Genomic DNA, 12,978 nt, shown 5'->3' on the forward strand with positions numbered 1-12,978 from the left:
CGCCAGAGGGCCTGTGGGGGGGAAAGCTGTGGTGTTTTTTTTTTTTTTGTCCCACAATGGGAGAAATTTTGTACAAACCCTTTCATACTACAGATCATCGGAGAGGGTTACGAAATAGAATTTATAGCAAGTCCTCCTCACAAATTTCGGACGACATCCCTACCGAGAGCATCCCCAGCAAAGGAAGCCTGGGCAGCATCCATCTTGAACCTCCTACAAGAACAGGTGGTAAAGGAGATACCTTTTTCGCATCATCTGTCAGGTTTCTTCTCCAGAGTCTTTCTCAGACTGAAACCATCGGGCAAACGCCGCCTATTTTAAACCTCAAAGACCTCAATCATCGGGTGAGGTACAGGAGGTTCAAGATGGAATCCATCTTCCCTGTTAGAACTCCCGGAAGGAGCATTTATGGTGACTTTGGACCTACAAGATGCATATTTGCATGTTCCAATTCACCCAAGGCATCAAAAATTCTTAAGGTTTGCTACCCGTGCAGGGTCACAGATACACCTGTTCCAATTTCAGGCGCTCCCCTTCGGAATCACCTCAGCCCCCAGAATCTTCACCAAGATCATGGCCGAGGTAGTCCAGGATCTCCGGGTAAAAGGGGTTTGAATAATTTCATACCTAGACGACTTTCTTATTTATGGACAATCAAAGTCGGAAGTATTGAAGAATCTCTAGACGAGGACTTCCTCACCTCACTGGGGTGGGTGATCAACACCCAGAAGTCCAACAAAATCCCCTCACAGGAGATAGTATTCTTGGGATACTAGGTAAATATGGTGTCCCAAAGAATCCTGCTCCCAGAGAGCAAGATAACAAAACTCAAGGAGGCTACAAGGCGCCTAATAGAACTATACAGAATCTCAAGGGATACTGTGGTGGTCCTGGGCCTCATGTCGGCAGCTATCCCAGCGGTACAGTGGACTCAGCTACACATGAGGCCTCTCCAGGGTCATCTCCTGAGCCACTGGAATGGAAGACCTCTTCGCAGGACGGACTAATCTTGATTCCATCAGCCATAAAGAAATCGCTGACTTGGTGGCTAAGGGAAGACTCCCTTTCCCAGGGAAGAATCTGGATGCCCACCACCCAAGTCAGAATAACAGATCCGAGCCTCTTCGGCTGGGGGGCACACATAGGACACCAAGTAAGGCAAGGCACATGGTGCCAATCTGGGGAGAGATATCCTCAAACATGAGAACTAGCGGCCGTCGGAGAGGCCCTGAAAGGGTTTTTAGGGAGAAACCATAGGAAAACGCGTCCAGGTCCTGTCGGACAACATCGCGACTGTTTCCTACATCAACCACCAGGGTGGCACTTGCTCCAAAACACTTGATGAGGATAGCCCACGACATTCTGGCAGGTGCAGAAGCAGACTTACTATCCCTCTCAGCTGTACACATAAGGGTCAGCCAACGTGCTGGCGGATCTCCTGAGCCGGAAGAGTCTGGACCCAGCAGAATGGGAACTGAACCAGCAAATCTTCAATACACTGGTACAGAAGTGGGGGACCCCGGAAGTAGACCTTTTCGCCACCGAAAACAACAAAGTGGTAAAATTCTTCTCTCTACACAAAGAAAAGAACGCACTGGGCATAGACGCCCTGGGGTTCCCCTGGAGGTTCAATCTGGCATATGCTTGTCCACCAATCCAATTGATCCCCAGAACAATCAGGAAAATCCGCCTGGAAAGGGCCAAGGGTGTTCCTAATGGCACCTTTTGGCTGAAACAGGCATGGTTCACCCCATTACAGAAAATGGTGGAAGAAGATCCCTGGATCCTGCCGGCTCAGAGCGACCTTCTAGCACAAGGGGGGGCACATCACTCTCCCAGCCAGACGCTAAAGCTAGCAGCCTGGATCCTGAACGGAACGTTCTTTTGAACAAAGGACTGTCCCAGGGTCACGGGAGGTCCTGCTCCAAAGCGGGAAACCTGTGACTAGGAAAATTTATAACAAGGTATGGAAAACATACAGATCAAAAATGGAACCCAATAACAGGAAACTGCGTAGCTTCAGCACTGTGTTGGATTTCTTTCTTGAAGGCATTGACAAAGGTCTGGCAGTAAGCACTCAAATGCAAGCAGCAGCTCTGTCAATTTTCCTGGAAAGGACCATAGGCGAAGATCCTCTGGTGAAGCGGTTCTTCAGATCCATTGAAAGAGCCCGGCCCAGCAAAAACCTCAGTGTGGCCCCCCTGGGATCTAGCACTGGTATTGCAGGTGCTCACCAAAGCCCCGTTTGAGCCTATAATGGACTGTAATTTGAAGAACCTTACCTTGAAAACGGCCTTTCTGGTAGCAATCACCTCCGCTAGGAGGGTGAGTGGTCTACAGGCCCTTTCCATCAAGAAACCTTTTCTGACTATCTTCCCAGATAAGGTAATCCTCAGGATAGACCCTCTCTTCCTTCCGAAGGTGTCCTTGGCATTTCATCGTTCTCAGGAAATGATTCTTCCTTCATTTTGCCAAAACCCAACCTCTCCGGGGAAGGAAGCCTTTGCCACGCTGGATGTCAAGAGGTGCATTCTACATTACCTAGAAGTCACCAAAGGGGTCAGGAAGTCATCCAGCTTATTTATTCATTCATTCATTCTTTTCGGAGGCACTCAGAGGGGTAAAGCTGCCTCAAAGTTCTCCATAGCCAGATGGATCAGAATGACCATCGGTGCAGCCTACACCGCTCAAAACCAGAGTTTACCGGCAGGCATCAAGGCTCACTCCACTTGAGCCATATCCACTTCTTGGGCAGAAAAGGCTGGGGCCTCAGCAGATCAAATCTGCAGAGCAGCCACCTGGGCCAGCGATTTGACGTTCGCCAAACACTACAGGGTCAATCTGGTCTCCGCCCAGGATCTATCCTTCGGTCGAAAAGTTCTCCAGGCAGTAGTACCACCCTAGGTACGCATCGTTGGGGTCTCATGTGACCATCCTGGAGGATAACTCAGACTTTCCCCAAGTCATTACCTGATAACTCCCTTTCCCGGAATCCTCCAGGACGGTGGACCCCCGCCCTATTGGTTAGTCGACTGTCTATAATATGTTGGGCTATTTGCCGAAGCTATCCAGTTCATCTTTTTACAACTGAGGGGTAGCCTTTTAAATCTAACTGTGCTTGTGTTTCCTGTAGGAGGAGCCATCTCTCTCATGTGACCGTCCTGGAGGATTCCTGGAAAGGGAGTTATCGGGTAATAACTCAGACTTTTCTTCTGTTTAAGCCATTCTGTTTTGGATTTACTTCTATGCTTTTGGTCATTGTCCTGCTGCAACACCCATCTTCTGTTGAGCTTTAGCTGGTAGACAGGTGGCCTTAAGTTCTCCTGCAAAATGTCTTGATAAACTTGGGCATTCATTTTTATTTTGAAAGCAATCCGTCCAGGCTCTGACACAGCAAAGCAGCCCCAAACCATGATGCCTCCACCACCATACTTCACAGTTGGAATAAGGTTTTGGTGTGCTGTGCCTATTTTTCGCCACAGTGTTGTGTTTCTTCCAAACAACTCAACTTTGGTTTCATCTGTCCACAGAATATTTGCCAGTACTGCTGTGGAACATCTAGGTGCTCTTGTGCAAACTATATACGTGCAGCAATGTTTTGTTTGGACAACAGTGGCTTCCTCTGTGGTATCCTCCCATGAAATCCATTCTTGTTTAGTGTTTTACATATTGTAGATTCGCTAACAGGGATGTTGGCATTTGCCAGTGACTTTTGGAAGTCTCTAGCTGACACTCTAGGATTCTTCTTCACCTCAATGTGCAGTCTGCGCTGTGCTCTTGCAGTCATCTTTACAGGACGGCCACTCCTAGGGAGAGTAGCAGCAGTGCTGAACTTTCTCCATATTTTAGACAATTTGTCTTACTGTGGACTGATGAACAGCAAGGCTTTTGGAGATACTTTTATAACCCTTTCCATCTTTAGGCAAGTCAACAATTCTTAATCGTAGGTCTTCTGAGAGCTCTTTTGTGCGAGGCATCATTCACATCAGGCAATGCTTCTTGTGAAAAGCAAACCCAGAACTGGTTTGTTTTTATAGGGCAGAGCAGCTGTAACCAACTCCTCCAATCTCATCGAATTGATTGGACTCCAGTTGGCTGACATCCCACTCCAATTAGCTCTTGGAGATGTCATTAGTCTAGGGGTTCACATACTTTTTCCACCTGCGCTGTGAATATATACATGGTGTGTTCAATAAAAACATTGAACCATTTCATTCTTTGTGTGTTATTAGTTTAAGCAGACTGATTGTCTATTGTTGTGACTTAGATGATCAGATCACATTTTATGACCATTTGTGCAGAAATCCATATCATTTCAAAGGGTTCACATACTTTTTTCTTGCAGGTGTATGTATGTATGTAGGTATGCATGTATGTATGTGTATATATTTTCTTTCTCTTTCTCGAGCTTGCCCCAATGTCTGTGGGGTTTTTTCAAACCATCCGTGGTTCTAGCTTCCTTCCTTTTTTTTTTTTTTTTTTTTTTTTTTTAGGTATTTGTGGCCTTAACATGTTTGGATTGCTGATTTGCTTAAAGTTCCAGGTTCTCTGTGCTCGGACTCCTAACTGGGCAATTCCATCCATTTCTGCTGACGATGCAAGCTGATGTTTGCGGTCTCACATGTTGCCTGAAACTCTTAAGACAGCCACTACAGCTCAGTGCCTGGGTTATTGCAATTCCTTCATGCTAATCCCCCCTCAGTATGCATCCTTTTTTGTAAGCACTGTGACGGGACGCAGGTATCTGATCCCTGCCTCCCTCACTAAAACATGACAAAGGACTGGCCAATCTCGCACCACGCTGTCACTTGCGTGACCGTGCCACACTCAGCTGCACCCTGTATAAAGATTTTCCAACTCAGAACCACAAGCTAGGTGTCAGCAGTCCTGAGGGCGATTGTCACTGGGCTAAATAAGCAGTGAACCCTTTAACTGCCACCACGTTGTACCAAGCAGGAGGAAGCTTGTGATCCTAGCAATACCAAATATAATTTTAGAATAATCGCCTGAGTCACCACAGGCAGGATTGTTCATTGGATTTATCCTATACAGTAGCAGTCAAGAGACAGTGTTTTTTTTTTTTTTTTTTTTTGGGATAAGGTGTTACCCTTTTTTTATAGAAAAGTTTTTAAAGAAATGGACCTGATTCAGCAATGGAGAAAAGGTAGAATTGATCAGGGAGGATACCTATCAATGCCCTGGGTGTTTTCAGAGTTCAGTCGATGAACCAGGTGTTCTGTTCTCAAGCTTGACAGATGTTCCTGATTTGATGGTTGGAGAACTCACAACTGTCCTGGGATCAAAGGGGTTGTTGATGCCCCTGACAAAACGGTGTCTACGGGCTGTCCTGGGCTAATGACAAGTTTTATACCACTATTCAGATCTTCCAATATGTTCCGGTTGCATTCTTGAAACTTTATTATTCAGCATTGAAATTTGTGACCAGGGATACCAAACAAAGGGTAGCTCAGATATGCTTGTCACCCAGGGAATTTCTTACCGCTATCTTGCCTTCTATATGTGCTAGTTGTGAACATGTGTGACCTTGATTCGTTCAGTATGACATTTCTCATTCAATTATATATTTTTTAATGTGTCATGTTCCCATCTGAGTTTATGAATTGTGTGTGGATTTGGTAAGTTTTTGAATTGGGCAGAGGTCGCCTCTGCCTTTACGATCCCCATTGGTTCTGGGTATCCTTTTATGGAATGCTATGTATCCTTAATTGATTTGGTCATGGTTTTAGGATAGGCCTAAGCAGAAACAGACTTCCTGCCACGCCTCCATTAGCCGTTTACAGCTCTGCACAGGCCTAAGCACTGGCTTCTGATGTCGGAGTGGAGAACGGCTTTTTTTTTTTTTTTTTTGAAGTGTAAAACCTATGCATTCTATGAGGAGGGAGTAAGATCACTGCTGCAAGACTATCATGGCTGAACTATGATTACTGACAACCTGGTCACTAGCTACAGCTTTTTGTGTGCACGTGATAGCATTACAGGGGAAGCTCCGCACTTGGTAATGGTGGGTTACAGGTGTACTGGAGCACGTTTGACAAATGGTGCAAATTTCACTGTAGGCCCTGAGGAAACGCCCAAGTGTTGCGCTTCCGTTGTGCTTGTAAAAATCCTGCTTGCTGCATTTTTTTGGTCCATTTAAAAAAATGCACCTCCCTGTTGAAATTAATTTAAACAAATCAATAACGTACCAGTTACATTTTTTTTGATGCAGCTTTTGAGTCACACGACCCATGAAAAATCATAAGCACGATAAAATCATGTGGTATTGACGCCTTTTTTTTTTTTTTTTTTTTCACTCGGCAAAATGCCAGTGACGCTATTTTCAGCTATGTGCTTCAGCTGCCGAAATGTCAGTGCATCTCTAATTGCACACTCTTACTCCCTGAAATCCTTTGCCTGTTCGGGATCAAGCTGCATAGGCCTTATGTGATTGGCCCATCTCAGAGGCTATCCCCCCCCCCCCCAATAGTTTTTGCTTTGTACCCTGTGGAAGGGGAGTTCCAGTGTGGGTACAGCCAATCTGTTTCTAATGCTGGTATTCTGTCTCTTTTGAGGATTTAATGAGCATCTGAAGACCTAAAATCCCTCCTGTGCCTTGGCAGGATCAGCCCTGCAGCCAGCTATTGCCCAGACCAGGCATGGAGAAATCCTACGGTGAACTTTCCCTGATCTTATAGATCGGGGAGCTCCAAACTATGGCCTTTCAGCTGTTGGTTGCAGAACTACATGTAGTTCCTAAACAAACTGGAGGGCCATAGTTTAGAGACCCCCTGCTTTATAAAAGATCTTCTCATCCTTCCGTCGAGCGCGCCCCCCCCCCCCTTTTTCTTATCTCCTTCGCAAAGTACAAAAGTGAGCCTCATAACCTGAAGGTTGGGACACTCAGGTGGAGGGCTAACAAAATCATAACCCAGGTACTGTAGCCAAGACCAGATGAATTCTCCCCTTGCTGCGATAACATTTTGGGCCTCCCATGCCATGTGGACAATTCATTTCCTGAGGGAGTCCTACTATAGATCCTTTCCTTTAATGCCAGGCCCCTAAAGGCTAAGCTCATGGGGCCTGCTCAGAAACCCCCACACCCCTTTGAGGGGGATAGATGTCTCCCAATTTATGTTCACATTGGGCCCTTATGTCCTGACCTAATTCATTCTGTCCTTCAGAGAGGTACACTCAATGGTATGTGTGTGTGTATGTATATATGTATGTACTTCTAAGCCAATTTGACTGTCGGCAAAAACACTGATGCTCTCACTACCCATTGTGTGACCGCACAACCATCTCAAGCTTCGTTCTTACCTTGTACTGCTCCTATCTATCTAGCTGTAATCCTCATACAAATGGATCGAATTTTTTTTTTTTTTTTTTTTTCCCCCTTTCTCCATGAAGACTAAGATTTTTCAGTTTTTTGCTGGCGGACTCCTTCGGGAAACCCAGTGCTTGGTTTCTCCACTGATGTCGCTGGCACTGTACTCCAATAAACGTTAAGGCTAGCCTAAATGGATGGAGCCCATTTTATACATTGTCCTCCCCTGGCCCACAGCATTCATACTTGGCCCTGAGCCTTGATATGCCCTCTCTCCGAGTCAATGTCGCCTACTGTACTGGCTGTGGTGTGTGGGGTTTTTTTTTTTTTTTTTTTTTGACACACAAGGAATTGGTGTTACTGGATTAGAAAGGTCTGGCACATTCCATATTTTCTCAATCAAGGCAAAGCGTGGAATCCTTTTGTGGTAGTAACTTAACATCAGCTGCTCTAAACATTCCTGACTTTTTTTTTTTTTTTTTTTTTTTTTTTTTCTTTCTTCCAAATGTAGCACATTCTGGGGTGGCATTGTCAGTGGAACAGGTTGAAGCTGGACTTAAAGGTTTGAAAGTAGAGCAAGAGAACAAGATTGCAACTCCTTTTATGGCTGAACAACTGGAGGAAGCATTGACTGCTATGACTGGCCCAAGGAAATTACAGAAGGATGGTGATATGTCTGCTTTTAACAAACTTGTAAGCAGCATGAAGGCAAGTGGGACGCTGCCTTCCCAACCCAAAGTCAATGTAAGTGTTTGATGCACCAGCAAAGTTTCAGAAGGTGACTGAGCTCCAGATATTGTAGGTGTTTGGGAAAGATTGTCAGCTCCTTGTATGCGGCTTGAAGTAACGCACTGTCTGCTTCTTCTGTGCACCTCATTAGTGTCGGACGTGGATTTTTTTGGACGTAGCTTTAATGTGTTTTTAATCTTGTACTTGACGTTGTTGAGTCAGCTTGTTTCTGGTGATGTTAAGGAGGCCGTTGACATTAATATCGCACTTATTCCTCTCCTGCTAATGTGACATATCATGCCTGGTTTATGAAATTTCCCCCCTCCCCTCCTTTTTTTTTTTTTTTAATTTTTATACTGGTGTGTTCACTTGTTTCACAGGAATGTCACTCTGGGTGCAGTTGGTGGAGAGTTAGGCTAAAACTTTAAACCTTCAGTGTTTTTTAATCTAGTCATTTTAACGCCTTGATTCTTTAGCGGACCCTAGATGGCCATTTGATGCCCTCCTCTGATGTTGCAAGTCAATCTCCTCTTCAGAGAAATATTCTTCAGGTACGGTGTTCAGGAATTGTTGGTTGTTGGGGGGGGGGGGGTTATTTCAAGGTGACCATTTTCAGAATATGAGCGAACTTGCTAGTCGGTGTTGGTAATGGCTAACTGCTTTTCCTTGTTTTGGACAGGAGCTTCTTGGCCCTTCAATTCCTGATCCGTCCTCTAGTGTCCTCAACAATGTTATGGGGACTCTGGATCCTACAGTGTCTATGCTAAGGCAACGGACACCTTCTCCTCAGATGCCACAAGTGTTCCCCACACGTGCCTCCTCTGCAGACTATCTTCGAAATAGAGTACCTTCTCCACTAGGCAAGTATATAGGGATTTGTGCTTTCCAAGGGTAGCCACAGCACTCTGTTTAAATGCCTAGGTGCTCACCCACAGTTTCCATATGAATTCAAAACTGGTTTAGAGGTATTTGCAGATTTTGCAGAGGAGACACATGTACTGCTTTGCAAGACATGGGAGTGTCTCTACACCAGTCGTGCCCCTGCGGGCCACAACAATGGAAGCAGCTTTGAAGTTTAACCACTTACCGCCAAATCTCGTACCTGTAAGTCATTTGGCTTCAAGTAGTTGTACCGGAAGGGATGCCTGCAAGTGCAGACCTCACCCTGGTACCCTTTTTGGAGCGGACTGTGTCGGCTCTTGTAATAACCGATGTGGCTTAGCAGCTGCTTGGCTGTTACAGGCAGCAGGGGATGCCGCTGATCGCCTGGGCTCTCCCGACCCACCGTAAGACCCAAGCGGCCAGCCGGTACACCCGCCAGCTGGCTGGAGACCAGAGAAAAGCCAGAATCTGCTTTGATTGGGTCTCAGATGTAGTAACCTGGAAGCGATGTCATGATATCGCTTCCGGTTTTCTTGGGAAGGCCCACAGCGCAAGTTTTCAAAAACTGAAAGGATTCAAAAACACTGATTTTTGGCGTGGTGTTTTTTTACTTTTTAATTTCAAGTGCAGAGGAGGGGTCTGGGGTCTTTCAGATTCTCCATAAAGATTACTGCCTATTACTGTCACAGGGGATGCTTATGTTCTTTGACAACAATAAAGGTTACCCCCAAGGGGGGGAAAAAAAAAAAAAAAAAATTCAAAGCACCCTATCCCCCTGTGCTCACGCACAGAAGCGAATACATACCGAAGTCGCGCCCACAAATGTAAACAGTGCTCAAACCACTTGAGCTATGACCGCAATCGTGAGCAAGAACGAGAATTATAGTGCAAGACCTCCTTACTCTAAATGGGTAAACTTTAAATGTCTCTGTGGCGATTTAAGTACCTTAGTTTGTCGCCATTCCACAAGTGAGCAATTTTTTTTAGCTTGACCTATTGGGTCTCTATGCACTGGGCGTAACATCATTCACATTCTTCCCAAAAGTTTGTTTAAGTGGATCCCCCCCCCCCCCCAAATAATGCATTTAACCACCTCAACACCGGCCCATAGTACATATACGTCCTGAGTTTAAAGCTAAATACCGGTGTTATGGCAGCAGATAGCTGCCATAACCCTGGTATTTTTTAAACTGCAGGCAATGGGCTTTCCGGTAAGGGTGGTCCCAGCGGCGGATTCGCCGTGAGATCACCCTCCGGGATGGCGGAAGGGGTGCCCCCTCCCCCTCCCGCTGCGTCCCGGTCCTCTTCCCCTGCTTACCGGACCCGCCGGCAGCGGGGAAAACGATCGGGTCCCGGATCCTCACAGACAGGATGTCGAGTGAGGGCAAGCTTGCCCTCACTCTACTCTATTGCCTTGGAGGACCGGAGCGTCGGCAAACGTTGTTGCCGAGAAACCGGCTTAAAGGTCCTTTTTTTTTTTTTTTTTTTTTTTTTGTTTTTTTTTTAAATAATAAATAAAATAAATAGTAAAAAAAAAAAAAAAAAAAAATTTAAAGCTTCCTGTCCCCGTTGGCTCGCGCGCAGAAGCGAACGCACACGGAAACCCCGCCCACATATGGAAACGGTGTTCAAACCACACATGTGAGGTATCGCCGCGATCGTTAGAGCGAGAGCAATAATTTGAGCCCTAGACCTCCTCTGTAACTCTAAGATGGCAACCTGTAGAAATTTTTAAATTGTCGCCTATGGGGATTTTTAAGTACCAAAGTTCGTCGCCATTCCGTGAGCGTGTGCAATTTTGAAGCATGACATGTTGGGTATCTATTTACTCGGCGTAACATTATCTTTCACATTATGGAAAAAAATTGGGCTAACTTTACTGGATTCTTATTTTTTAATTCAAAAAAGTGATTTTTTTTTCCAAAATTGCGTTTGGAAGACCGCTGCCCAAATACGGTGTGATAAAAAATATTACAATCTCCATTTTATTCTCTAGGGTCTCTGCTAAAAAAAAAAAAAAAAAAAAATGTTTTGGGGTTCTAAGTAGTTTTCTAGCAAAAACTGATTTTAGCTTATAAACACCAAATGTCAAAAATAGGCCTAGTAGGCAAGTGATTAAAGGCCACTACAAAAGTACAGCGTAACATAATATTGCAATGACCACCATTTTATTCTCTAGGGTCTTTGCTATAGTATGTGTTCTAAGTGACTTTCTAGCAAAAATGCTTATTACAATTTGTAACAAACAAATTTAAGAATTATGCGCGTTGTGGTTGTATTTCATGTATAATAGAGCCAAAGCTGGCATAGGTGGGGCAAGGTTGAACATATGCCTCAGTAACCATAGCTTTGGGTGTTTAAAAGGGTCACAATATAGGTAGCTATCCATTGGGGGAAAACGTAAAGTTCTCTAGCAGTATAGTGGAGAACCAGTTCTGTATTTGTTTATACTTCAAAATGTGAAACCTTGATCACCCTAAACTAACTTACTGCTTAAAAAATGAAAGCGCCCCAAATTTGAGTTGTTCCAAGAAAAGTAATTAAGGGGAAATCTTTTAATGGGGACACTAGTTCTGGTGACCTGTAGGGAGCCTCAAGGAATTTCCTTAATTTTTAAGGTTTTACTTTTTTACTTCCTATTTTTGGATAAAGGACAGGAAGTAAGGGTACATCTCTAATGGGACACAGATGGCAAAAGTCTTGACTGCTTGTATAACCTTTCTTTACTCTGTCCAAAATGGAAACCAGTTTTGCCTGTAGTTATACTTTAAATTATTATTGAATTGTTCACCCAGCTATAGAGCTGGACCTAGTTCCAGCTTGGTTTCCATGTAGGCTGCATCCCCTACCACAAGATCTACCTGTGCATGAAGCCGTTTGTTTTTTTTTTTTTTTGTTTTTTTTGTTTGTTTTATATTTTTTTATTTACCTTCCATACAGGTTTTCCTTCTAGTCCTCAACAGCTTCTAGGAGAACCGTTTCCCACTGGAATGCCCAAGGCTGACAGCCCAGTCATGGCACAGGTAGAGCCTTTCATTCTATAGTTTCACTCACATGCTTGACCTAGAGTTTTCAGGTCTTCAGTCTATACTAAATTAATGTATTCAGTGGAAAGGTTTTTTCAGGCGGACCGGATTGGATCCTCCATTCTGCTCTATAGCGCACCAGATGTAAAAGTTTTTTGGAGATCTTCAGCTTTCTGGAATTTTCAGAATGAAAATCTGTGTGATGCCTGTTGAGGGTTTTCTCCACTGAGGCAATTGCTCAGCAGTACCCCACTACACCATAGTTTTACCAGAAATATGGCTCGGCTATTTCCTACTTACTGAGACCCTGACTGTCCCAGTGGGTCATGTTCTTTTAGACGTCTGAGGTCGTGTTTAGGTTTGCCAAGCCCTTAAAGATGACTAAAAGCACTACGAGAGTGAGCAGGTTATAGTCCCGCACTAGGCCTCACCACGACAGAGCCCCGGTTTTGGATGGGGACGAGCCTGCGAGTGGTTTTCTCGCTGGGACGCCATGACCTGAAACTGAGTTGCCGCACCCCCACTCCGGGTGGGAGGTGGTCTATCCGGAGCGAAGCCCACCCGGTCCATGGTATGGTAAGTAAATGCAAACCCCCCATATCCCTAAGTCTTCTGGGGGGGGGGTGTGGTCATTGGCTCACTCCTGGGGATTTTGGGACCGGTGCTTCCTAAAAGATCCCCCTGGCCCTAGCCTTGCCCCCCCTGCCCTTATTGCGGTTTTCACCTGGGGGGGGGGGGGGGGGCGTCACGCTATTGCTGTGGCGCCGGGCACCCTTGGGGGAGGGGGGTGAAAATGGTACCCTTTTCCTGCTGGGTCTAGTGACCGCATGGCGCGTCGTGGGGGTTGCCATCTTGAGTGAGAGCATAGAATAATTTCTCCCCATTGACTTGCATGGTGCAGCCATTTTCCCTGTGCTTCCCTTAGACTTGCATTGGCAGCCATTTTTGTGTAGCTCCATGGAGCTACACATGCAGAGTGACCTTTCACGTTCTATCCAGGTTGATGTCCTATCCTGG

The 12,978-nt window shown here is 45.3% G+C and overlaps 1 protein-coding gene across 1 annotated transcript in view; it reads left to right on the top strand.

Moving 5' to 3' along the window:
- EIF4ENIF1 (eukaryotic translation initiation factor 4E nuclear import factor 1) overlaps positions 1 to 12,978 on the top strand; it is an 85,029-nt gene that overhangs the window by 41,802 nt on the left and 30,249 nt on the right. The window contains exons 10-13 of the mRNA XM_082252877.1: positions 7,836 to 8,068; positions 8,530 to 8,604; positions 8,733 to 8,917; positions 11,889 to 11,958. Coding sequence (XP_082109003.1) covers positions 7,836 to 8,068; positions 8,530 to 8,604; positions 8,733 to 8,917; positions 11,889 to 11,958 — 563 coding nt within the window. The remainder of the gene's footprint in view (positions 1 to 7,835; positions 8,069 to 8,529; positions 8,605 to 8,732; positions 8,918 to 11,888; positions 11,959 to 12,978) is intronic.

Source organism: Pelophylax lessonae (genome assembly GCF_965119305.1).
Source record: "Pelophylax lessonae genome assembly, chromosome: 1".
In the NCBI taxonomy this organism is placed as follows: Eukaryota; Metazoa; Chordata; class Amphibia; order Anura; family Ranidae; genus Pelophylax; species Pelophylax lessonae.